General features: G+C 59.5%; 1 protein-coding gene across 2 annotated transcripts in view; it reads right to left on the reverse strand.

Moving 5' to 3' along the window:
• The window catches only part of oxct1a (3-oxoacid CoA transferase 1a), a 437,799-nt gene that overhangs the window by 63,174 nt on the left and 352,268 nt on the right, over positions 1 to 22,357 (reverse strand). For both annotated transcript variants that reach the window (XM_072515595.1, XM_072515594.1), the window contains exons 15-16: positions 20,349 to 20,438; positions 18,212 to 18,292 (exon numbers count right to left, since the gene is read on the reverse strand). In XM_072515595.1, the coding sequence (XP_072371696.1) occupies positions 18,212 to 18,292; positions 20,349 to 20,438 (171 nt within the window). The remainder of the gene's footprint in view (positions 1 to 18,211; positions 18,293 to 20,348; positions 20,439 to 22,357) is intronic.

Below are 22,357 nucleotides of genomic sequence, written 5' to 3' on the forward strand. Positions count from 1 at the left end.
GGGGATGGGAGTGCCGGGGATGGGAGTGCCGGGGATGGGAGTGCCGGGGATGGGAGTGCCGGGGATGGGAGGGCCGGGGATGGGAGTGCCGGTGATGGGAGTGCCGGGGATGGGAGTGCCGGGGAGAGGAGTGCCGGGGATTGGAGCGCCGGGGATGGAGTACCGGGGATGGGAGTGCAGGGGATGGAGTAGCGGGGAGGGGAGTGCCGGGGAGAGGAGTGCCGGGATGTAGCGCCAGGGATGGAGTGCCGGCTTTGGGAGCGCCGGGGGTGGAGTGCCGGGGAGGGGGAGTGCCGGGATGGAGTGTCGGAATGGTAGTGCTGTGGAGGGGAGTGCAGGGGATGGAGTGCCGGGGAGGGGAGTGCCGGGATGGAGTGCCGGGGATGGAGTGCCGGGGATGGGAGTGCCGGGGATGGGAGTGCCGGGGATGGGAGTGCCGGGGATGGGAGTGCCGGGGATGGAGTGCCGGGGGGGGGGGGGGGGGGAGGGCCGGGGAGGGGAGTGCCGGGGGGGGGGGGGGGGGGGGAGGGCCGGGGAGGGGAGTGCAGGGGAGGGGAGTGCTGGGGATGGAGTGCCGGGGGGGGGGGGGGGGGGGGGGGGGGAGGGCCGGGGAGGGGAGTGCCGGGGAGGGGAGTGCTGGGGATGGAGTGCCGGGAGGGGTGTCCCGGGACGGAGTGCCGGGGACGGAGTGCCGGGGACGGAGTGCCGGGGACAGAGTGCCGGGATTGGGAGTGCCGGGGAGGGGAGTGCCGGGGAGGGGAGTGCCGGGGAGGGGAGTGCCGGGGAGTGGAGTGCCGGGGAGAGGAGTGCCGGGATGGTGTGCCGGGGAGAGGAGTGCCGGCGATGGGAGTGCCGGGGATGGGAGTGCCGGGATGTAGCGCCAGGGATGGAGTGTCAGAATGGTAGTGCTGTGGAGGGGAGTGCAGGGGATGGAGTGCCGGGGAGGGGAGTGCCGGGATGGAGTGTCGGAATGGTAGTGCTGTGGAGGGGAGTGCAGGGGATGGAGTGCCGGGGAGGGGAGTGCCGGGGAGGGGAGTGCCGGGATGGAGTGTCAGAATGGTAGTGTGCTGTGGAGGGGAGTGCTGGGAATGGAGTGCCGGGGGATGGGAGTGCTGAGGAGGGGAGTGCTGAGGAGGGGAGTGCCGGGGAGGGGGCACCGGGATGGAGTGCCGGGGAATGGAGCGCCGGGGAGGGGGAGTGCCGGGGATGGGAGTGCCGGGGATGGGAGTGCCGGGGATGGGAGTGCCGGGGATGGGAGTGCCGGGGATGGGAGTGCCGGGGATGGGAGTGCCGGGGATGGGAGTGCCGGGGATGGGAGTGCCGGGGATGGGAGTGCCGGGGATGGGAGTGCCGGGGATGGGAGTGCCGGGGATGGGAGTGCCGGGGATGGGAGTGCCGGGGATGGGAGTGCCGGGGATGGGAGTGCCGGGGATGGGGGTGCCGGGGATGGGGGTGCCGGGGATGGGGGTGCCGGGGATGGGGGTGCCGGGGATGGGGGTGCCGGGGATGGGGGTGCCGGGGGATGGGAGTGCCGGGGATGGGAGTGCCGGGGATGGGAGTGCCGGGGAGTGGAGTGCCGGGGAGGGGAGTGCCGGGGAGGGGAGTGCCGGGGAGGGGAGTGCCGGGGAGGGGAGTGCCGGGGAGGGGAGTGCCGGGGAGGGGAGTGCCGGGGAGGGGAGTGCCGGGGAGGGGAGTGCCGGGGAGGGGAGTGCCGGGGAGGGGAATGCCGGGGAGGGGAGTGGCGGGGAGGGGAGTGCCGGGGATGGGAGTGCCGGGGATGGAGTGCCGGGGAGAGGAGTGCTGGAAATGGAGTGCCGGCGATGGGAGTGCTGAGGAGGGGAGTGCCGGGGAGGGGGCGCCGGGATGGAGTGCCGGGGATGGGGCGCCGGAGATAGAGTGCCGGGGATGGAGCGCCGAGGAGGGGAGTGCCGGGGATGGAGTGCCGGGGATGGAGTGCCGGGGATGGAGTGCCGGGGAGGGGGAGTGCCGGGTATGGAGTGCCGGGTATGGAGTGCCGGGTATGGAGGGCCGGGTATGGAGGGCCGGGGAGGGGAGTGCCGCGATGGAGTGCCGGGTATGGAGGGCCGGGGAGGGGAGTGCCGGGGATGGGGTGCCGGGGAGGGGAGTGCCGGGGAGGGGAGTGCCGGGGAGGGGAGTGCCGGGGAGGGGAGTGCCGGGGAGGGGAGTGCCGGGGAGGGGTGTGCCGGGGAGGGGAGTGCCGGGGAGGGGAGTGCCGGGGAGGGGAGTGCCGGGGAGGGGAGTGCCCGGGAGGGGAGTGCCGGGGAGGGGAGTGCCGGGGAGGGGAGTGCCGGGGAGGGGAGTGCCGGGGGTGGGAGTGCCGGGGGTGGGAGTGCCGGGGAGGGGAGTGCCGGGGAGGGGAGTGCCGGGGAGGGGAGTGCCGGGGAGGGGAGTGCCGGGGAGGGGAGTGCCGGGGAGGGGAGTGCCGGGGAGGGGAGTGCCGGGGAGGGGAGTGCCGGGGAGGGGAGTGCCGGGGAGGGGAGTGCCGGGGAGGGGAGTGCCGGGGAGGGGAGTGCCGGGGAGGGGAGTGCCGGGGAGGGGAGTGCCGGGGAGGGGAGTGCCGGGGAGGGGAGTGCCGGGGAGGGGAGTGCCGGGGAGGGGGAGTGCCGGGGAGGGGAGTGCCGGGGAGGGGAGTGCCGGGGAGGGGAGTGCCGGGGAGGGGAGTGCCGGGGAGGGGAGTGCCGGGGAGGGGAGTGCCGGGGAGGGGAGTGCCGGGGAGGGGAGTGCCGGGGATGGGAGTGCCGGGGATGGGAGTGCCGGGGATGGAGTGCCGGGGAGGGGAGTGCTGGGAATGGAGTGCCGAGGAGGGGAGTGCCGGGGATGGAGTGCCGGGGATGGAGTGCCGGGGATGGAGTGCCGGGGATGGAGTGCCGGGGATGGAGTGCCGGGATGGAGTGTCGGAATGGTAGTGCCGGGGAGGGGGAGTGCCGGGGAGGGGAGTGCCGGGGAGGGGAGTGCCGGGGAGGGGAGTGCCGGGGAGGGGAGTGCCGGGGAGGGGAGTGCCGGGGAGGGGAGTGCCGGGGAGGGGAGTGCCGGGGAGGGGAGTGCCGGGGAGGGGAGTGCCGGGGAGGGGAGTGGCGGGGATGGAGTGCCGGGGAGGGGAGTGCTGGGAATGGAGTGCCGGCGATGGGAGTGCTGAGGAGGGGAGTGCCGGGGAGGGGGCGCCGGGAAGGAGTGCCGGGGATGGGGCGCCGGAGATAGAGTGCCGGGGAATGGAGCGCCGGGGATGGAGCGCCGAGGAGGGGAGTGCCGGGGATGGAGTGCCGGGGATGGAGTGCCGGGGAGGGGGAGTGCCGGGTATGGAGTGCCGGGTATGGAGTGCCGGGTATGGAGGGCCGGGGAGGGGAGTGCCGCGATGGAGTGCCGGGTATGGAGGGCCGGGGAGGGGAGTGCCGGGGATGGGGTGCCGGGGAGGGGAGTGCCGGGGAGGGGAGTGCCGGGGAGGGGAGTGCCGGGGAGGGGAGTGCCGGGGAGGGGAGTGCCGGGGAGGGGAGTGCCGAGGAGGGGAGTGCCGGGGAGGGGGCGCTGGGATGGAGTGCCGGGGAAGGAGCGCCGGGGAAGGAGCACCGGGGATGGAGTGCCGGGGAGGGGCGTGCCGGGGATGGAGTGCCGGGGATGGAGTGCCGGGGAGGGGAGTGCCGGGGATGGAGTGCCGGGAATGGAGTGCCGGGGAGGGGAGTGCCGGGGATGGAGTGCCGGGAATGGAGTGCCGGGAATGGGAGTGCCGGGGATGGGAGTGCCAGGGATGGGAGTGCCAGGGATGGGAGTGCCGGGGATGAAGTACCGGGGATGGAGTGCCGGGATGGAGTGCCGGGGATGGAGTACCGGGGATGGAGTACCGGGGATGGGAGTACCGGGGATGGGAGTGCAGGGGATGGAGTGCCGGGGAGGGGAGTGCCGGGATGGAGTGCCGGGGATGGAGTACCGGGGATGGAGTGCCGGGGAGGGGAGTGCCGAAATGGAGTGCCGGGGAGGGGAGTGCCGAGATGGAGTGCCGGGTATGGAGTGCCGGGGATGGAGTGCCGGGGATGGAGTGCCGTGGAGGGGAGTGCCGGGGATGGAGTACCGGGGATGAAGTACCGGGGATGGAGTGCCGGGTTGGAGTGCCGGGGATGGAGTACCGGGGATGGGAGTACCGGGGATGGGAGTGCAGGGGATGGAGTGCCAGGGAGGGGAGTGCCAGGGAGGGGAGTGCCGGGGAGGAGAGTGCCGGGATGGAGTGACGGGGATGGAGTGCCGGGGAGGGGAGTGCCGGGGATGGAGTGCCAGGGAGGGGATTGCCGGGGAGGGGAGTGCCGGGGAGGGGAGTGCAGGGGAGGGGAGTGCTGGGAATGGAGTGCCGGGGATGGGAGTGCCGAGGAGGGGAGTGCCGGGGATGGGGCACCGGGGATAGAGTGCCGGGATGGAGTGCCGGGGAAGGAGCACCGGGGAAGGAGCGCCGGGGATGGAGTGCCGGGTATGGAGTGCCGGGTATGGAGTGCCGGGGATGGAGTGCCGTGGAGGGGAGTGCCGGGGAGGGAGTGCCGGGGATGAAGTACCGGGGATGGAGTACCGGGGATGGAGTGCCGGGGAGGGGAGTGCCGGGATGGAGTGCCGGGGATGGAGTAGCGGGGAGGGGAGTGCCGGGGAGAGGAGTGCCGGGATGTAGCGCCAGGGATGGAGTGTCGGAATGGTAGTGCTGTGGAGGGGAGTGCAGGGGATGGAGTGCCGGGGAGGGATGTGCCGGGATGGAGTGTCGGAATGGTAGTGCTGTGGAGGGGAGTGCAGGGGATGGAGTGCCGGGGAGGGGAGTGCCGGGGAGGGGAGTGCCGGGATGGAGTGTCAGAATGGTAGTGCTGTGGAGGGGAGTGCTGGGAATGGAGTGCCGGGGATGGGAGTGCTGAGGAGGGGAGTGCCGGGGAGGGGGTACCGGGATGGAGTGCCAGGGAATGGAGCGCCGGGGAGGGGAGTGCTGGGGATGGCAGTGCCGGGGATGGGAGTGCCGGGGATGGGAGTGCCGGGGATGGGAGTGCCGGGGATGGGAGTGCCGGGGATGGGAGTGCCGGGGATGGGAGTGCCGGGGATGGGAGTGCCGGGGATGGGAGTGCCGGGGATGGGAGTGCCGGGGATGGGAGTGCCGGGGATGGGAGTGCCGGGGATGGGAGTGCCGGGGATGGGAGTGCCGGGGATGGGAGTGCCGGGGATGGGAGTGCCGGGGATGGGAGTGCCGGGGATGGGAGTGCCGGGGATGGGAGTGCCGGGGATGGGAGTGCCGGGGAGGGGAGTGCCGGGGAGGGGAGTGCCGGGGATGGGAGTGCCGGGGAGAGGAGTGCCGGGGATTGGAGCGCCGGGGATGGAGTACCGGGGATGGGAGTGCAGGGGATGGAGTAGCGGGGAGGGGAGTGCCGGGGAGAGGAGTGCCGGGATGTAGCGCCAGGGATGGAGTGCCGGCTTTGGGAGCGCCGGGGGTGGAGTGCCGGGGAGGGGAGTGCCGGGATGGAGTGTCGGAATGGTAGTGCTGTGGAGGGGAGTGCAGGGGATGGAGTGCCGGGGAGGGGAGTGCCGGGATGGAGTGCCGGGGATGGAGTGCCGGGGATGGGAGTGCCGGGGATGGGAGTGCCGGGGATGGGAGTGCCGGGGATGGGAGTGCCGGGGATGGAGTGCCGGGGGGGGGGGGGGGAGGGCCGGGGAGGGGAGTGCCGGGGGGGGGGGGGGGGGAGGGCCGGGGAGGGGAGTGCAGGGGAGGGGAGTGCTGGGGATGGAGTGCCGGGGGGGGGGGGGGGGGGAGGGCCGGGGAGGGGAGTGCCGGGGAGGGGAGTGCTGGGGATGGAGTGCCGGGGAGGGGTGTCCCGGGACGGAGTGCCGGGGACGGAGTGCCGGGGACGGAGTGCCGGGGATGGAGTGTCGGGATTGGGAGTGCCGGGGAGGGGAGTGCCGGGGAGGGGAGTGCCGGGGAGGGGAGTGCCGGGGAGGGGAGTGCCGGGGAGGGGAGTGCCGGGGAGTGGAGTGCCGGGGAGAGGAGTGCCGGGATGGTGTGCCGGGGAGAGGAGTGCCGGGGATGGAGTGCCGGGGATGGAGTGCCGGGGATGGAGTGCCGGGGATGGAGTGCCGGGGATGGAGTGCCGGGGATGGAGTGCCGGGGATGGAATGCCGGGGATGGAATGCCGGGGAGGGGAGTGCCGGGGAGGGGAGTGCCGGGGAGGGGAGTGCCGGGGAGGGGAGTGCCGGGGAGGGGAGTGCCGGGGAGGGAAGTGCCGGGGAGGGGAGTGCCGGGGAGGGGAGTGCCGGGGAGGGGAGTGCCGAGGAGGGGAGTGCCGGGGAGGGGAGTGCCGAGGAGGGGAGTGCCGGGGATGGAGTGCCGGGGATGGAGTGCCGGGGATGGAGTGCCGGGGATGGAGTGCCGGGGATGGAGTGCCGGGGATGGAGTGCCGGGGATGGAGTGCCGGGGAGGGGAGTGCCGGGGAGGGGAGTGCAGGGGAGGGGAATGCTGGGCATGGAGTGCCGGGGATGGAATGCCGGGGATGGAGTGCCGGGGATGGAATGCCGGGGAGGGTGTGCCGGGAATGGAGTGCCGTGGAGGGGAGTGCCGTGGAGGGGAGTGCCGGGGATGGAATGCCGGGGATGGAATGCCGGGGATGGAATGCCGGGGAGGGTGTGCCGGGGATGGAGAGCCGTGGATGGAGAGCCGTGGAGGAGAGTGCCGGGGATGGAATGCCGGGGATGGAGTGCCGGGGAGGGGAGTGCCGGGGATGGGGAGTGCCGGGATGGGGAGTGCCGGGATGGGGAGTGCCGGGATGGGGAGTGCCGTGATGGAGTGCCGTGGAGGGAACTGCTGGGGACGGAGAGCCGGGATGGAGTGTCGGAATGGGAGTGCCGGGGAGGGGAGTGCCGAAAATGGAGTGCCGGGGATGGGAGTGCCGGGGATAGAGTGCCGGTGATGGAGTGCCGGGGATGGAGCGCCAGGGATGGGAGTGCCGGGAAGGGGAGTGCCCGGGAGGGGATTGCCGGGGAGGGGAGTGCCGGGGAGGGGAGCGCCGGGGAGGGGAGCGCCGGGGATGGAGTGCCGGGGATGGAGTGCCGGGGATGGAGTGCCGGGGATGGAGTGCCGGGGATGGAGTGCCGGGGATGGAGTGCCGGGGATGGAGTGCCGGGGAGGGGAGTGTCGGGGATGGAGTGCCGGGGATCGAGTGCCGGGGATCGTGTGCCGGGGAGGGGAGTGTCGGGGATGGAGTGCCGAGGAGGGGAGTGCCGGGATCGCGGAGTGCCAGGAGGCAGTACATTGCCGGGGGCAGTGCAGCAAAGTGTCCGGGGGGAGGGGGCAGCACGGTAGCATTGTGGATAGCACAATTGCTTCACAGCTCCAGGGTCCCAGGTTCGATTCCGGCTTGGGTCACTGTCTGTGCGGAGTCTGCACATCCTCCCCGTGTGTGCGTGGGGTTCCTCCGGGTGCTCCGGTTTCCTCCCACCATCCAAAGATGTGCAGGTTAGGTGGATTGGCCGTGATAAATTACCCTTCGTGACCAAATTGCCCTTAGTGTTGGGTGGGGTTACTGGGTTATGGGGATAGGGTGGAGGTGTTGACCTTGGGTAGGGTGCTCTTTCCAAGAGTCGGTGCAGACTCGATGGGCCGAATGGCCTCCTGCGGCACTGTAAATTCTATGTTAAACAGGGTCCCAGTGGTATCTCAGTGAATGACTGGAGACTGTGTGAGAAAGTGTGTGAGAGAGGGGAGCTGAAGAGGCATGAGGGCAGGTGTGCGATGGAGGCCTTCTCTATACTGTCCCCATCACTCCCAGGGCAGCTACAGCACGGGGTTAGATACAGAGTAAAGCTCCCTCTACACTGTCCCCATCAAACACTCCCAGGGCAGCTACAGCACGGGGTTAGATACAGAGTAAAGCTCCCTCTACACTGTCCCCATCAAACACTCCCAGGGCAGCTACAGCACGGGGTTAGATACAGAGTAAAGCTCCCTCTACACTGTCCCCATCAAACACTCCCAGGGCAGCTACAGCACGGGGTTAGATACAGAGTAAAGCACCCTCTACACTGTCCCCATCAAACACTCCCAGGACAGGTACAGCACGGGGTTAGATACAGAGTAAAGCTCCCTCTACACTGTCCCCATCAAACACTCCCAGGGCAGCTACAGCACGGGGTTAGATACAGAGTAAAGCTCCCTCTACACTGTCCCCATCAAACACTCCCAGGACAGGTACAGCACGGGGTTAGATACAGAGTAAAGCTCCCTCTGCACTGTCCCCATCAAACACTCCCAGGACAGGTACAGCACGGGGTTAGATACAGAGTAAAGCTTCCTCTACACTGTCCCCATCAAACACTCCCAGGGCAGGTACAGCACGGGGTTAGATACAGAGTAAAGCTCCCTCTACACTGTCCCCATCAAACACTCCCAGGACAGGTACAGCACGGGGTTAGATACAGAGTAAAGCTCCCTCTACACTGTCCCCATCAAACACTCCCAGGGCAGCTACAGCACGGGGTTAGATACAGAGTAAAGCTCCCTCTACACTGTCCCCATCAAACACTCCCAGGACAGGTACAGCACGGGGTTAGATACAGAGTAAAGCTCCCTCTACACTGTCCCCATCAAACACTCCCAGGGCAGCTACAGCACGGGGTTAGATACAGAGTAAAGCTCCCTCTACACTGTCCCCATCACTCCCAGGACAGGTACAGCACGGGGTTAGATACAGAGTAAAGCTCCCTCTGCACTGTCCCATCAAACACTTCAAGGACAGGTACAGCACGGGGTTAGATACAGAGTAAAGCTCCCTCTACACTGTCCCCATCAAACACTCCCAGGACAGGTACAGCACGGGGTTAGATACAGAGTAAAGCTCCCTCTGCACTGTCCCCATCAAACACTCCCAGGACAGGTACAGCACGGGGTTAGATACAGAGTAAAGCTCCGTCTACACTGTCCCCATCATACACTCCCAGGACAGGTACAGCACGGGGTTAGATACAGAGTAAAGCTCCCTCTACACTGTCCCCACCAAACACTCCCAGGACAGGTACAGCACGGGGTTAGATACAGAGTAAAGCTCCCTCTACAATGTCCACATCAAACACTCCCAGGACAGGTACAGCACGGGGTTAGATACAGAGTAAAGCTTCCTCTACACTGTCCACATCAAACACTCCCAGGACAGGTACAGCACGGGGTTAGATACAGAGTAAAGCTCAGTCTACACTGCCCCCATCAAACACTCCCAGGACAGGTACAGCACGGGGTTAGATACAGAGTAAAGCTCCCTCTACACTGTCCCCATCAAACACTCCCAGGACAGGTACAGCACGGGGTTAGATACAGAGTAAAGCTCCCTCTACAATGTCCACATCAAACACTCCCAGGACAGCACGGTAGCATAGTGGATAGCACAATTGCTTCACAGCTCCAGGGTCCCAGGTTCGATTCCGGCTTGGGTCACTGCCTGTGTGGAGTCTGCACATCCTCCCCGTGTGTGCGTGGGTTTCCTCCGGGTGCTCCGGTTTCCTCCCACAGTCCAAAGATGTGCAGGTTAGGTGGATTGGCCACGATAAATTGCCCTTAATGTCCACAATTGCCCTTAGTGTTGGGTGGGGCTCCTGGGTTAAGGGGATCGGGTGGAGGTGTTGGCCTTGGGTAGGGTGCTCTTTCCAAGAGCCGGTGCAGACTCGATGGGCCGAATGGCCTCCTTCTGCACTGTAAATTCTATGACAGGTACAGCACGGGGTTAGATACAGAGTAAAGCTCCCTCTACACTGTCCACATCAAACACTCCCAGGACAGGTACAGCACGGGGTTAGATACAGAGTAAAGCTCAGTCTACACTGCCCCCATCAAACACTCCCAGGACAGGTACAGCACGGGGTTAGATACAGAGTAAAGCTCCCTCTACACTGTCCCCATCAAACACTCCCAGGACAGGTCCAGCACGGGGTTAGATATAGAGTAAAGCTCCCTCTACACTGTCCCCATCAAACACTCCCAGGACAGGTCCAGCACGGGGTTAGATACAGAGTAAAGCTCCCTCTACACTGTCCCCATCAAACACTCCCAGGACAGGTCCAGCACGGGGTTAGATACAGAGTAAAGCTCCCTCTACACTGTCCGCATCAAACACTCCCAGGACAGGTACAGCACGGGGTTAGATACAGAGTAAAGCTCCCTCTACACTGTCCCCATCGAACACTCCCAGGACAGGTACAGCACGGGGTTGGATGTAGATTACAAGATGTTAAATTAAAATGTTAATGGCTGATTAAGAACAGTGGGCTAAACAGCTGGTTTGCAATGCACATCAAGGCAGCAGCACGGTTCAATACCCGTACCAGCCTCCCCGAACAGGCGCCGGAATGTGGCGACTAGGGGCTTTTCACAGTAACTTCATTGAAACCTACTTGTGACAATAAGCGATTATTATTATGAAAGAAATGAATTGTCGGCCTGTGTGGGATGTGTATTTCTGAGTGATTGTAAATTCTCAGCCAGCAGAAATGTTGGTTTAATTTGTGAGGGGAAAGAGGCAGTTAGAGTTTAAATCATTGCATCATCACCAGCAGGTCAGGCGATGGGCAAAGTGACAGATTCTAAGAAATGGACAGAGAAAGGTGGAAAAATGGAAGATAAATATCTTGGAGCGCATGAGAACAATAGGAAAGAAAGAATGTTTAGGGAAAGGACGATATTCAGAGAGTGAGAGAGAGAGAGTGCCAATTAAACCAAAATGGAGAAAGTGGGCGTCATTCTCCGGCCCCCCGCCGGGTTGGAGAATCGCCGGGGGCCGCCGTGAATCCCGCCCCCGCCGGTTGCCGAATTCTCCGGTACCGGATATTCGGCGGGGGCGGGAATCGGGCCGCGCCGGTTGGCGGGCCCCCCCGCTGGATTCTCCGGCCCGGATGGGCCGAAGTCCCGCCGATAAATTGCCTGTCCCGCCGGCGTAAATTAAAGCTGGTATTTACCGGCGGGACAAGGCGGCGCGGGCGCGGGGCGATCTGACCCCGGGGGGGGTGCCCCCACGGTGGCCTGGCCCGCGATCGGGGCCCACCGATCCGCGGGTGGGCCTGTGCCGTGGGGGCACTCTTTCCCTTCTGCCTTCGCCACGGCCTCCACCATGGCGGAGGCGGAAGAGACTCGCTCCACTGCGCATGCGCGGGAAACTGTCAGCGGCCGCACACGCTTTTGCGCATGCGCTGCCCGGGGATGTCATTTCCGCGCCAGCTGGCGGGGCACCAAAGGCCGTTTCCGCCAGCTGGCGGGGCGGAAATTCCTCCGGCATCGGCCTAGCCCCTCACGGTTGGGGCTCGGCCCCCAAAGACGCGGAGCATTCCGCACCTTTGGGGCGGCGCGATGCCCGTCTGATTGGCGCCGTTTGGGGCGCCAGTCGGCAGACATCGCGCCGTTTTGGGAGAATTTCGCCCAGTGTTACTGGCAGAGAGATAAAACACAGAAAACGAGAGGACAACAGAGCGATACAGCAGATAAATGGATTTGGGTGCGGAGAAATGTGTGAAAGAGAGAGAATCAACAAGGAGACATAGGTGGACAAATTAAGTACAGGTCCAAACTAATTCTGGGACTTTCTCTTCAACCTTGAAATGTCATTCAGCAGCACAGCCAGAATGCTTGTCGGCAGTCTCTGCTGTCACACCGTCAAAACAGCAGCTGGCAGTGCCCATGCTGGCAAACTGCTTCACAAACCCACTCATTCAACACAGTGCTGACTCCCTCTGCACTTTTCTGCTCTTAAAGCAGACAGTCATTGCCCAGCCCCAGCTACACTTTATACAAATGGAGAGGGGGGAGGTGAGACCAGCTGCTACACAGTGAGGGTATAGGAATGGGACAGGGGGTCATTCAGCGCTTCGCACCTGTCCATCAGGAGATTGGTTAAACATCGAGCATAATTCCACTGTTCCAATTATTTCGCCCTGATTAGGAGGGCGAGGAGGGGTCATGAAACGTCCTTGGCAATTAGGATTAAGGTGAATCCCAAAGCTTTTTCTTCAAATGTAAAAAGCAAGAGGGTGGCCAGGGAAAGGATTGGACCACTTAAGGACAGTGGGGGGAATCTATATGTTGAGCCAGAGGAAATGGGCGAGGTACTAAATGAGTACTTCGCATCAGTGTTCACCAGGGAAAGGGACTTTGTGGAAGATGATTCTTGGGTCGGGTGTGTGGACAGTCTGGGTCGTGTTAACATTGAAAAGGAGGAGGTGTTGGGTTCTTTACAAGATATTAAGGTAGATAAGTCTCCTGGGCCGGATGGGATTTACCCCAGAATACTGAGGGAAGCAAGGGAGGAAATTGCTGGGGCCTTGACTGACATCTTTGTATCCTCATTGGCTACAGGTGAGATCCCAGAGGACTGGAGAATAGCTAATGTGGTACCACTGGTAAGGCCGGTGAGCCTTACTTCAGTGGTAGGGAAATTACTGGAGAGAATTCTTCGAGACAGGATCTACTCCCATTTGGAAGCAAATGGACGTATTAGTGAGAGGCAGCATGGTTTTGTGAAGGGGAGGTCGTGTCTCACTAACTTGATAGAGTTTTTCGAGGAGGTCACTAAGATGATTGATGCAGGTAGGGCAGTGGATGTTGTCTATATGGACTTCAGTAAGGCCTTTGACAAGGTCCCTCATGGCAGACTGGTACAAAAGGTGAAGTCACACGGGATCAGGGGTGAGCTGGCAAGGTGGATACAGAACTGGCTAGGTCATAGAAGGCAGAGAGTAGCAATGGAAGGATGCTTTTCTCATTGGAGGGCTGAGACCAGTGGTGTTCCACAGGGATCAGTGCTGGGACCTTTGCTCTTTGTAGTATATATAAATGATTTGGAGGAAAATGTAACTGGTCTGTTTCGTAAGTTTGCAGACGACACAAAGGTTGGTGGAATTGCGGATAGCGATGAGGACTGTCAGAGGATACAGCAGGATTTAGATTGTCTGGAGACTTGGGCGGAGAGATGGCAGATGGAGTTTAATCCGGACAAATGTGAGGTAATGCATTTTGGAAGGTCTAATGCAGGTAGGGAATATACAGTGAATGGTAGAACTCTCAAGAGTATTGAAAGTCAAAGAGATCTAGGAGTACAGGTCCACAGGTCATTGAAAGGGGCAACACAGGTGGAGAAGGTAGTCAAGAAGGCATACGGCATGCTTGCCTTCATTGGCCGGGGCATTGAGTATAAGAATTGGCAAGTCATGTTGCAGCTGTATAGAACCTTAGTTAGGCCACACTTGGAGTATAGTGTTCAATTCTGGTCGCCACACTACCAGAAGGATGTGGAGGCTTTAGAGAGGGTGCAGAAGAGATTTACCAGAATGTTGCCTGGTATGGAGGGCATTAGCTATGAGGAGCGGTTGAATAAACTTGGTTTGTTCTCACTGGAACGAAGGAGGTTGAGGGGAGACCTGATAGAGGTACACAAAATTATGAGGGGCATAGACAGAGTGGATAGTCAGAGGCTTTTCCCCAGGGTAGAGGGGTCAATTACTAGGGGGCATAGGTTTAAGGTGAGAGGGGCAAGGTTTAGAGTAGATGTACGAGGCAAGTTTTTTACGCAGAGGGTAGTGGGTGCCTGGAACTCGCTACCGGAGGAGGTGGTGGAAGCAGGGACGATAGTGACATTTAAGGGGCATCTTGACAAATACATGAATAGGATGGGAATAGAGGGATACGGACCCAGGAAGTGTAGAAGATTGTAGTTTAGTCGGGCAGCATGGTCGGCACGGGCTTGGAGGGCCGAAGGGCCTGTTCCTGTGCTGTACATTTCTTTGTTCTTTGTTTGTTTAAGAAAGGCAGCAGGGATAATCCTGGAAACTATAGGGCGGTGAGCCTCACGTCAGTAGTAGGTAAATTATTGGGGAGAATTCTCAGGGACAGGATTTATACCCATTTGGAAACAAATGGACGTATTAGTGAGAGGCAGCACGGTTTTGTGAAGGGGCGATCGTGTCTCACTAACTTGATAGAGTTTTTTGAGGAGGTGACAAAGATGATTGATACAGGTAGGTCAGTGGATGTTGTCTATATGGACTTCAGTAAGGCCTTTGACAAGGTCCCTCATGGTAGACTAGTACAAAAGGTGAAGTCACACGGGATCAGGGGTGAGCTGGCAAGGTGGATACAGAACTGGCTAGGTCATAGAAGGCAGTGGGTAGCAGCAGGAGGGTGGTTTTCTGAATGGAGGGTTGTGACTCGTGGAACTGAAGGCACTGTTGCTAAGTTTGCAGGGGGGGGATGAAGAAGGACTTGGACAGGCTAGGAGAGTGGGCAAAGAAGTGGCAGGTTGAATACAGTGTGAAAAAGAATGAGGTTATGCACTTTGGAAAGAGGAATGGAGGCACAGACTATTTTATAAATGGGAAAATGCTTAGGAAAGCAGAAGCACAAAGGGACTTGGGAGTCCTTGTTCATGATTCTCTTAAGGTTAATGTGCAGGTTCAGTCGGCAGTTAGGAAGGCAAATGCAATGTGAGCATTCATGTCAAGAGGGCTAGAATACAAGACCAGGGATGTACTTCTGAGGCTGTATAAGGCTCTGGTCAGACCCCATTTGGAGTATTGTCATAGATTATCATAGAATTTACAGTGCAGGAGGACAACATTCGGCCCATCGAGTCTGCACTGGCTCTTGGAAAGAGCACCCTACCCAAGGTCAACACCTCCACCCTATCCCCATAACCCAGTAACCCCACCCAACACTAAGGGCAATTTGGTCACGAAGGGTAATTTATCATGACCAATCCACCTAACCTGCACATCTTTGGACTGTGGGAGGAAACCGGAGCACCCGGAAGAAACCAACGCACACACGGGGAGGATGTGCAGACTCCGCACAGACAGTGACCTAAGCCGGAATCGAACCTGGGACCCTGGAGCTGTGAAGCAATTGTGCTAACCACAGTGCTACCGTGCGGCCCCGTATCTAAGGAAGGATGTGCTGACCTTGGAAAGGGTCCAGAGGAGGTTCACAAGAATGATCCCTGGAATGAAGAGTTTGTTGTATGAGGAACGGTTGAGGACTCTGGGCATGTACTCGTTGGAGTTTAGAGGGGCTCTTATTGAAACTTACAGGATACTGCGAGGCCTGGATAGAGTGGACGTGGAGAGGATGTTTCCACTTGTAGGAAAAACTAGAAGCAGAGGACACAATCTCAGACTGAAGGGACGATCCTTTAAAACAGAGATGAGGAGGAATTTCTTCAGCCTGTGGGGGGTGAATCTGTGGAACTCTTTGCCGCAGAAGGCTGTGGAGGCCAAATCACTGAGTGTCTTTAAGACAGAGATAGATAGGTTCTTGATGAATAAGGGGATCAGGGGTTATGGGGAGAAGGCAGGAGAATGGGGATGAGAAAATATCAGCCATGATTGAATGGCGGAGCAGACTCGATGGGCCGAGTGGCCTAATCCTGCTCCTATGTCTTATGGTCTTAAGAGAGTACTTAACATCAAACTTTTATCAGTAAAAGTGGGCTCAATGAGACTAAATGCACCATGAAGATGCTCAGAGAAGGAAAGTCAAACTGCAAAAGATGCCCATAGACTTAGCTGATTTCAGTTCGCCGGGTTACTCACCCATATACATCAGGCAAGTACTTCAAATCTCCCAAAGCCTCTTCCCGGTGCATTAACTCTCACATAACAACTTTATTATCCCTTTTTTTGCATCCCTTTGGAAGCATTGGAAAGGGTGCAGAGGAGATTTACCAGAATGTTGCCTGGTATGGAGGGAAGATCTGATGAGGAAAGGCGGAGGGACTTGAGGCTGTTTTCGTTAGAGAGAATAAGGTTAAGAGGTGACTTAATTGAGGCATACAAGATGATCAGAGGATTGGATTTGGTGGACAGTGAGAGTCTTTTTCCTCGGATAGTGATGTCCAGCACGAGGGGACATAGCTTTAAATTGAGGGGAGATAGATATAGGACAGATGTCAGAGGTAGGTTCTATACTCAGAGAGTAGTAAGGGCGTGGAATGCCCTGCCTGCAACAGTAGCGGACTCGCCAACACTAAGGGCATTCAAATGGTCATTGGATAGACATATGGACGATAAGGGAATAGTGTAGATGGGCTTTAGAGTGATTTCACAGGTCGGCGCAACATCGAGGGCCGAAGGGCCTGTACTGCGCTGTAATGTTCTATGTTTATCATTATTAATTACATCTTGATTGGTTAATCTTTTCAAATCTTCCATACATATTGAGTGAATTCTTCTTGGATATTTGTGTCGCTCCTATTTTACCGTCTCAGTTTCAAGGAGAAATTCAGAATATGTTCTGGATATTAATGATCCCTGCATGAGTCTTATTCCCCTCTCCTTTCAGCGTCCCGAAGGGGCTGGGGGACCCACAAACTCACGTAGAAATCGGGGCAACCTTTCAAAATGGTGGCTCGTTCTCGGAGTCCAGCTCCCCGGCGATGTGGGCTAAACTGGCGAGAAAGTGCCCAGGGCCCAGAAAAGTGACCAAGTGTCATTGAATAGCGATTGGGAACTCCCAGCAAAACCCACAACAAGTGACACTTAGACACTTTTTCTTAGATCGTGCCCAGAGTCTGGAGAAGGAGATGGCAGGTGAATTGAACAGGTATTTTGCGGCAATCTTCACCATAAAGGACACAAGTGAAATCCCAGAAATAGCTGAAAATCAGGAAATGGAAGGGAGGGAGGAACTCAGGGAAAGTACAGTCACCAGAGAAGTGGTACTGAGTAAATTGTTGGAGCTGTGAGCTGACAAGCCCCCAGGTCCTGGTGGACTTCATCTTCGGGTCTTGAAAGAAGTGTCTCGTGAGATAGTTGATGCACTGGTCTTAATTTTCCAAAACTCCCCAGATTGGACTGAAGGCTGGCAAATGTAACTCCATTATTCAATGGGAGAGGGAGGCAGAGAGTGGGAAACTACAGGCCAGTTGGTTTGGCATTTGTCACAGGGAAATTGTTCGAAGCTATTATAAAAATAAATTATCGCAGAGTGGTTGCATAAGCTTAAGGTAATCAGGCAGAGTCAACATGGTTTTGTGAAAGGGAAATTATGTTTAACCAATTTATTGGAGTTGTTTGAAGGAGTCACATGTGCTGTAAATAAAGGGGAACCGGTGGATGTACTGTACTTACATTTGATAAACTGATTAATGGTAATTAGGGAAAATAAAAACACATGTTATAAAGGCTAACATATTGGCGTGTATAGATAATTGGTTGGCTAACAGGAAGCAGAGAGTAGGCATAAATGGGTATTTTTCAGGTTGGCAAGATGTAACGAGATGTAAAAAAAATATATTTTATTGAGGCATTTATATAATATACATCAAACCATAAAAAGCAAGCAAACAGGAATGTAAATAATCAACAACAAAAAATATCTAACACCCCACCGCCCCACCTCCTTTTTTAGCCCCACGCCCCTACTGCTGACATCTTAACTGTTTTCTAAGGAGTCGATGAACGGCTGCTATCTCCTGGAACCCCCCCCCCACAGACCCTCTCAAGGTGAACTTTATCTTCTCCGGCCTGGCAGGTCGCTCACCCACACCCCCGGTTTCGGGCCCCCCAGTCCCTCCATTCCAATAAGATCCATCTCCGGGCTACCAGGCAGGCAAAGGCCAGGACATCAATCAGCCTCTCTCGCCCCTGGACCTCCGGGTCTTCCGACACTCCAAAGATCTCCACCTCCAGACTCGGGACCACCTTCACCTTCAGAGCCTCTGACATAATGTCAGCAAACCCCTGGCAGACTCCCCCAAGCTTCGGACACGCCCAAAACCTGTGCAAAAGGTTCAATGGCCCCCCCCTGCACACCGCTCACACCTATCCTCCATCCCTTCAAAAAACCTGCTCCTCCTGACCACAGTCATGTCGTGCCCTGTGGACCGCCTGGAACTGAACAAGGCTGAGCCTCGCCATGAAGAGGATGCATTCACTCTCCTCAGAGCCTCCTCCCACACCCCAGCCTCCACCTCCCTCCCCAACTCTTCCTCCCACCGCCGCTTCACTCCCCTATCGGGGCTCCCTCCCAACCCATCAGCTCTTTATGGATTATGGTGCGACCTCCCTAGGAGCACTCTGGGTGTACCTACACGACATGGACTACAGCGGCTCTAGAAGGCAGCAGTATCTTCTCATGGGAAATAAACCCTGTCCTCGCCAGCAAAGCTTACATTATAAAGGAGTGAGTTTATTGTTAAATGTCTGAGGTAGGGACCTTTACCTTTTCGGTGATGATGCGATTCACACATTGTTTCCCAGTCAGGGGTAAATTACACTTCTCCAGGATCTTGTGGGCCCCGCTCTGTGGTACAGACATAGTGCTTCATTTAAGTCTCTGTACAGTTAGCAGGTCACTGTTGCCTGTTACATTTCGCATTGACCTCCGGTTGCTTAGCTGTAATTCCAGGGCCGGGATTCTCCCCTACCCGGCGGGGTGGGGGGGGTTCCCGGCGGGACGAAGTGGCGGGAACCACTCCGGCGTCGGGCCGCCCCAAAGGTGCGGAAGTCTCCGCACCTTTAGGGGCCAACCCTCACCTTGAGGGGCTAGGCCCGCGCCAGAGTGATTTCCGCTCCACCGGCTGGCGGGAAAGGTCTTCGCCGGGCGGCGCATGCGCGGGAGCATCAGCGGCCGCTCACGGCATCCCCGCGCACGCGCAGGGGAGGGGGTCTCTTCCGCCTCCGCCATAGTGAAGACCATGGCGGAGGCGGAAGAAAAAGAGTGCCCCCACGGCACAGGCCCGCCCGCGGATCGGTGGGCCCCCATCGCGGGCCAGGCCACCGTGGGGGCACCCCCCGGGGCCAGATCACCCCGCGCCCCCCACCCCAGGACCCCAGAGCCCGCCCGCGCCGCCTTGTCCCGCCGTTCAAAAGGTGGTTCAATCCACGCCGGCGGGCGAGGGTTGACAGCGGCGGGACTTCGGCCCATCGCGGGCCGGAGAATCGCCGGGGGTGGGCCCGCCGACCGGCGCGATTCCCGCCCCAGCCGAGTTACTGGTGGCAGAGAATTCGGGACACGGCGGGGGCGGGATTCACGCCAGCCCCCGGATATTCTCCGACCCGGTGGGGGGTCGGAGAAACGCGCCCCAGGTCCCTGGAGGCTGTGACAAGGTGCGAGCACTCAGGGGCACATTGTCATCGAGGAGGACAACAGGTGCTGAATACCGTTCAGGAAACCTCTGTCAAGAAGATACGGTTCTGGGGATAAGGCGGGAAAGTGGAGTTGAGGATTGTCACATCAGATCAGTCATGATCTCATTGAACGATGGAGCAGACTCGATGGGCCGAATGGCCCACTTCTGCTCCTACCTTATGCTCTGTTATGACTCCTTGTCAAGGTTCTGCCACAGACGGCCCCTCATGGCCTCTTCCCTCAGGATTCCAATGAAGACACTGTCCCCAGTTCAGTTTCCACAGGAGAGATGTGGATGGCGAGATGGCCTTGATCAAAGTTTCGATTGCATCATTTCATCTTTCAATTAAAGACGCTCCGTGCAGGGCGGCGTAGTGGTTAGCACCGCGGCCTCACGCCGCCAATCACCCGGGTTCGATCTCAGCCACGGGTCACTGTCCGTGTGGAGTTTGCACATTCTCCCCGTGTCTGCGTGGGTCTCACCCCCACAACCCAGAGATGTGCAGGGGAGGTGGATTGACTACGCTAAATTGCCCCTCAATTGGAAAAAAAAAGATGCTCTGTTCACGTCCCAGTTGCTGCAGAGAACTCCTCAGCCACAGTCACCAGGACAGGGAAGCAAACATCAGTAAAAGTGACATTAAAAACCTCACGGCCTCACTAAGGTCCTTTAGGGAAGGAGAGTTGCTTTCTTTACAAAGTCTGAGCTACATCTGGGGCGGGATTCTCCGACCCCACGCCGGGTCGGAGAATCGCCGGGGGCTGGCGTGAATCCCGCCCCCGCCGTGTCCCGAGGTCACCGCCACCAGAGATTCGGCGGGGGCGGGAATCGCGCCGGTCGGCGGGGCGGAAATCACTCCGGCGCGGGCCTAGCCCCTCAAGGTGAGGCCTTGGGGGGCGGCCCGATGCCGGAGTGGTTCCCGCCGCTCCATCCCGCCGGGACCCCCCCCCCCCCCGCCCCGCCGGGTAGGGGAGAATCCCGCCCATGATTCCAGACCTACATCTGAAACCGCTCTCAGAGCTGGCCCAGGCAGCATTGCGACTAAACACGAGGAACGCTCGCTCGCGTTGCCCACAACCAGAACCTTCGTTTCAGCCTATCTGGAGAATATCCGGCCGATTTTAATGTAACGTCGCTGCGGGTGTGAGACAAGATGTGAGCAGCACCCAGGAAGGGCATCCTCGCGCTCTCCCCCATCCCCCCTGCCGTCCCCCAGGCAAACGTTACCTTAGCAGAGTGCTCCATGGTAACCACTACTTTTGTGTCAGCGCTCGCCACCAGGTCCATGGCTCCACCCATTCCCTTGACCATCTTCCCCTGCAACAGGAAACAGATCATGGCCGACACAGCAATGGGAAAATAAAACAAACTCCTAAAAATAAATTTGTGATGCAGGATGTCTAAAAAAAAAAAGATGTGACCTTGAGAAGGCTGCCAGCTAATTGCGTGCATGAGGTACACGCCCCAGGGAGCGAGACCGTCTGATACAGAGAGCAGCCTCTTACCAAATGGAAATAAAGCTTCCGGCCCCGCCTGCAAACCTCACTGTCGCTGGGTAATTGCTGATACATTCGAGAATAACAAGTGACTCAAATCATCGCCTGAACCCAAACACATCTAAAAGCAGCTATCTGGGCAGCACGGTTCCGCAGTGGGTTAGCACTGCTGCCTCACGGCGCTGAGGACCCGGGTTCGATCCCGGCCCCGGGTCACTGTCCGTGTGGAATTTGCACATTCTCCCCGTGTCTGCGTGGGTTTCGCCCCCACAACCCAAAGATGTGCAGGGTGGGTGGGTTGGCCACACTAAATTGCCCCTTAATTGGAAAGGAATAATTGGGTACTCGAAATGTATTAAAAATATAAAAATTAAAACAGCTTTCTTCCCAATGACTAGTATCTCCCTGTCCCCTCGGGGGGTGTCTGCCCATGACGGGTATCTCCCTGTCCCCTCGGGGGGTGTCTGCCCATGACGGGTATCTCCCTGTCCCCTCGGGGGGTGTCTGCCCATGACGGGTATCTCCCTGTCCCCTCGGGGGGTGTCTGCCCATGACGGGTGTCTCCCTGTCCCCTCGGGGGGTGTCTGCCCATGACGGGTATCTCCCTGTCCCCTCGGGGGGTGTCTGCCCATGACGGGTATCTCCCTGTCCCCTCGGGGGGTGTCTGCCCATGACGGGTATCTCCCTGTCCCCTCGGGGGGTGTCTGCCCATGACGGGTATCTCCCTGTCCCCTCGGGGGGTGTCTGCCCATGACGGGTATCTCCCTGTCCCCTCGGGGGGTGTCTGCCCATGACGGGTATCTCCCTGTCCCCTCGGGGGGTGTCTGCCCATGACGGGTATCTCCCTGTCCCCTCGGGGGGTGTCTGCCCATGACGGGTATCTCCCTGTCCCCTCGGGGGGTGTCTGCCCATGACGGGTATCTCCCTGTCCCCTCGGGGGGTGTCTGCCCATGACGGGTATCTCCCTGTCCCCTCGGGGGGTGTCTGCCCATGACGGGTATCTCCCTGTCCCCTCGGGGGGTGTCTGCCCATGACGGGTATCTCCCTGTCCCCTCGGGGGGTGTCTGCCCATGACGGGTATCTCCCTGTCCCCTCGGGGGGTGTCTGCCCATGACGGGTATCTCCCTGTCCCCTCGGGGACTATAAAAACGTGCAGGTATATGAAACGTCCCATGGTGCTTCAGAAAGGTGCGACAAAGCGAAACATGACACTGAGCTGCGGGAAGATATTTTAGGGCAGGTTTGGTGAAGGGGCAGGCTCCAAGCATCATCTTAAAAGACGCAAACAAAGGAGGCCGAGATTTTAAGCTTGTGAACCTGGAGGATAAGGGACCTCGGCAGCTGGTGGTGGAGCAATTAAACCTCAAAGTCTCATACGGTCAGAATTAGAGGAACGTAGCTATCGCGAGAGGAAGGCAGGAGATTAGACAGATAGGGACGGATGAGGCCATGGAGGCATTTGAAAATGAAGCACTGTTTAACCAGGACCCCACATAGATCAACAACAACATTGGATAATGGGGGGGCACGGCACTGTCACTTCACAGCTCCAGGGTCCCAGGTTCGATTCCCCGCTTGGGTCACTGTCTGTGCGGAGTCTGCACGTTCTCCCCGCGACTGCGTGGGTTTCCTCCGGGTGCTCCGGTTTCCTCCCACAAGTCCCGAAAGACGTGCTGTTAGGGGAATTGGACATTCTGGATTCTCCCTCTGTGTACCCGAACAGGCGCCGGAATGTGGCGA

This window comes from Scyliorhinus torazame, chromosome 9 (assembly GCF_047496885.1).
Source record: "Scyliorhinus torazame isolate Kashiwa2021f chromosome 9, sScyTor2.1, whole genome shotgun sequence".
NCBI classification, from domain to species: Eukaryota; Metazoa; Chordata; class Chondrichthyes; order Carcharhiniformes; family Scyliorhinidae; genus Scyliorhinus; species Scyliorhinus torazame.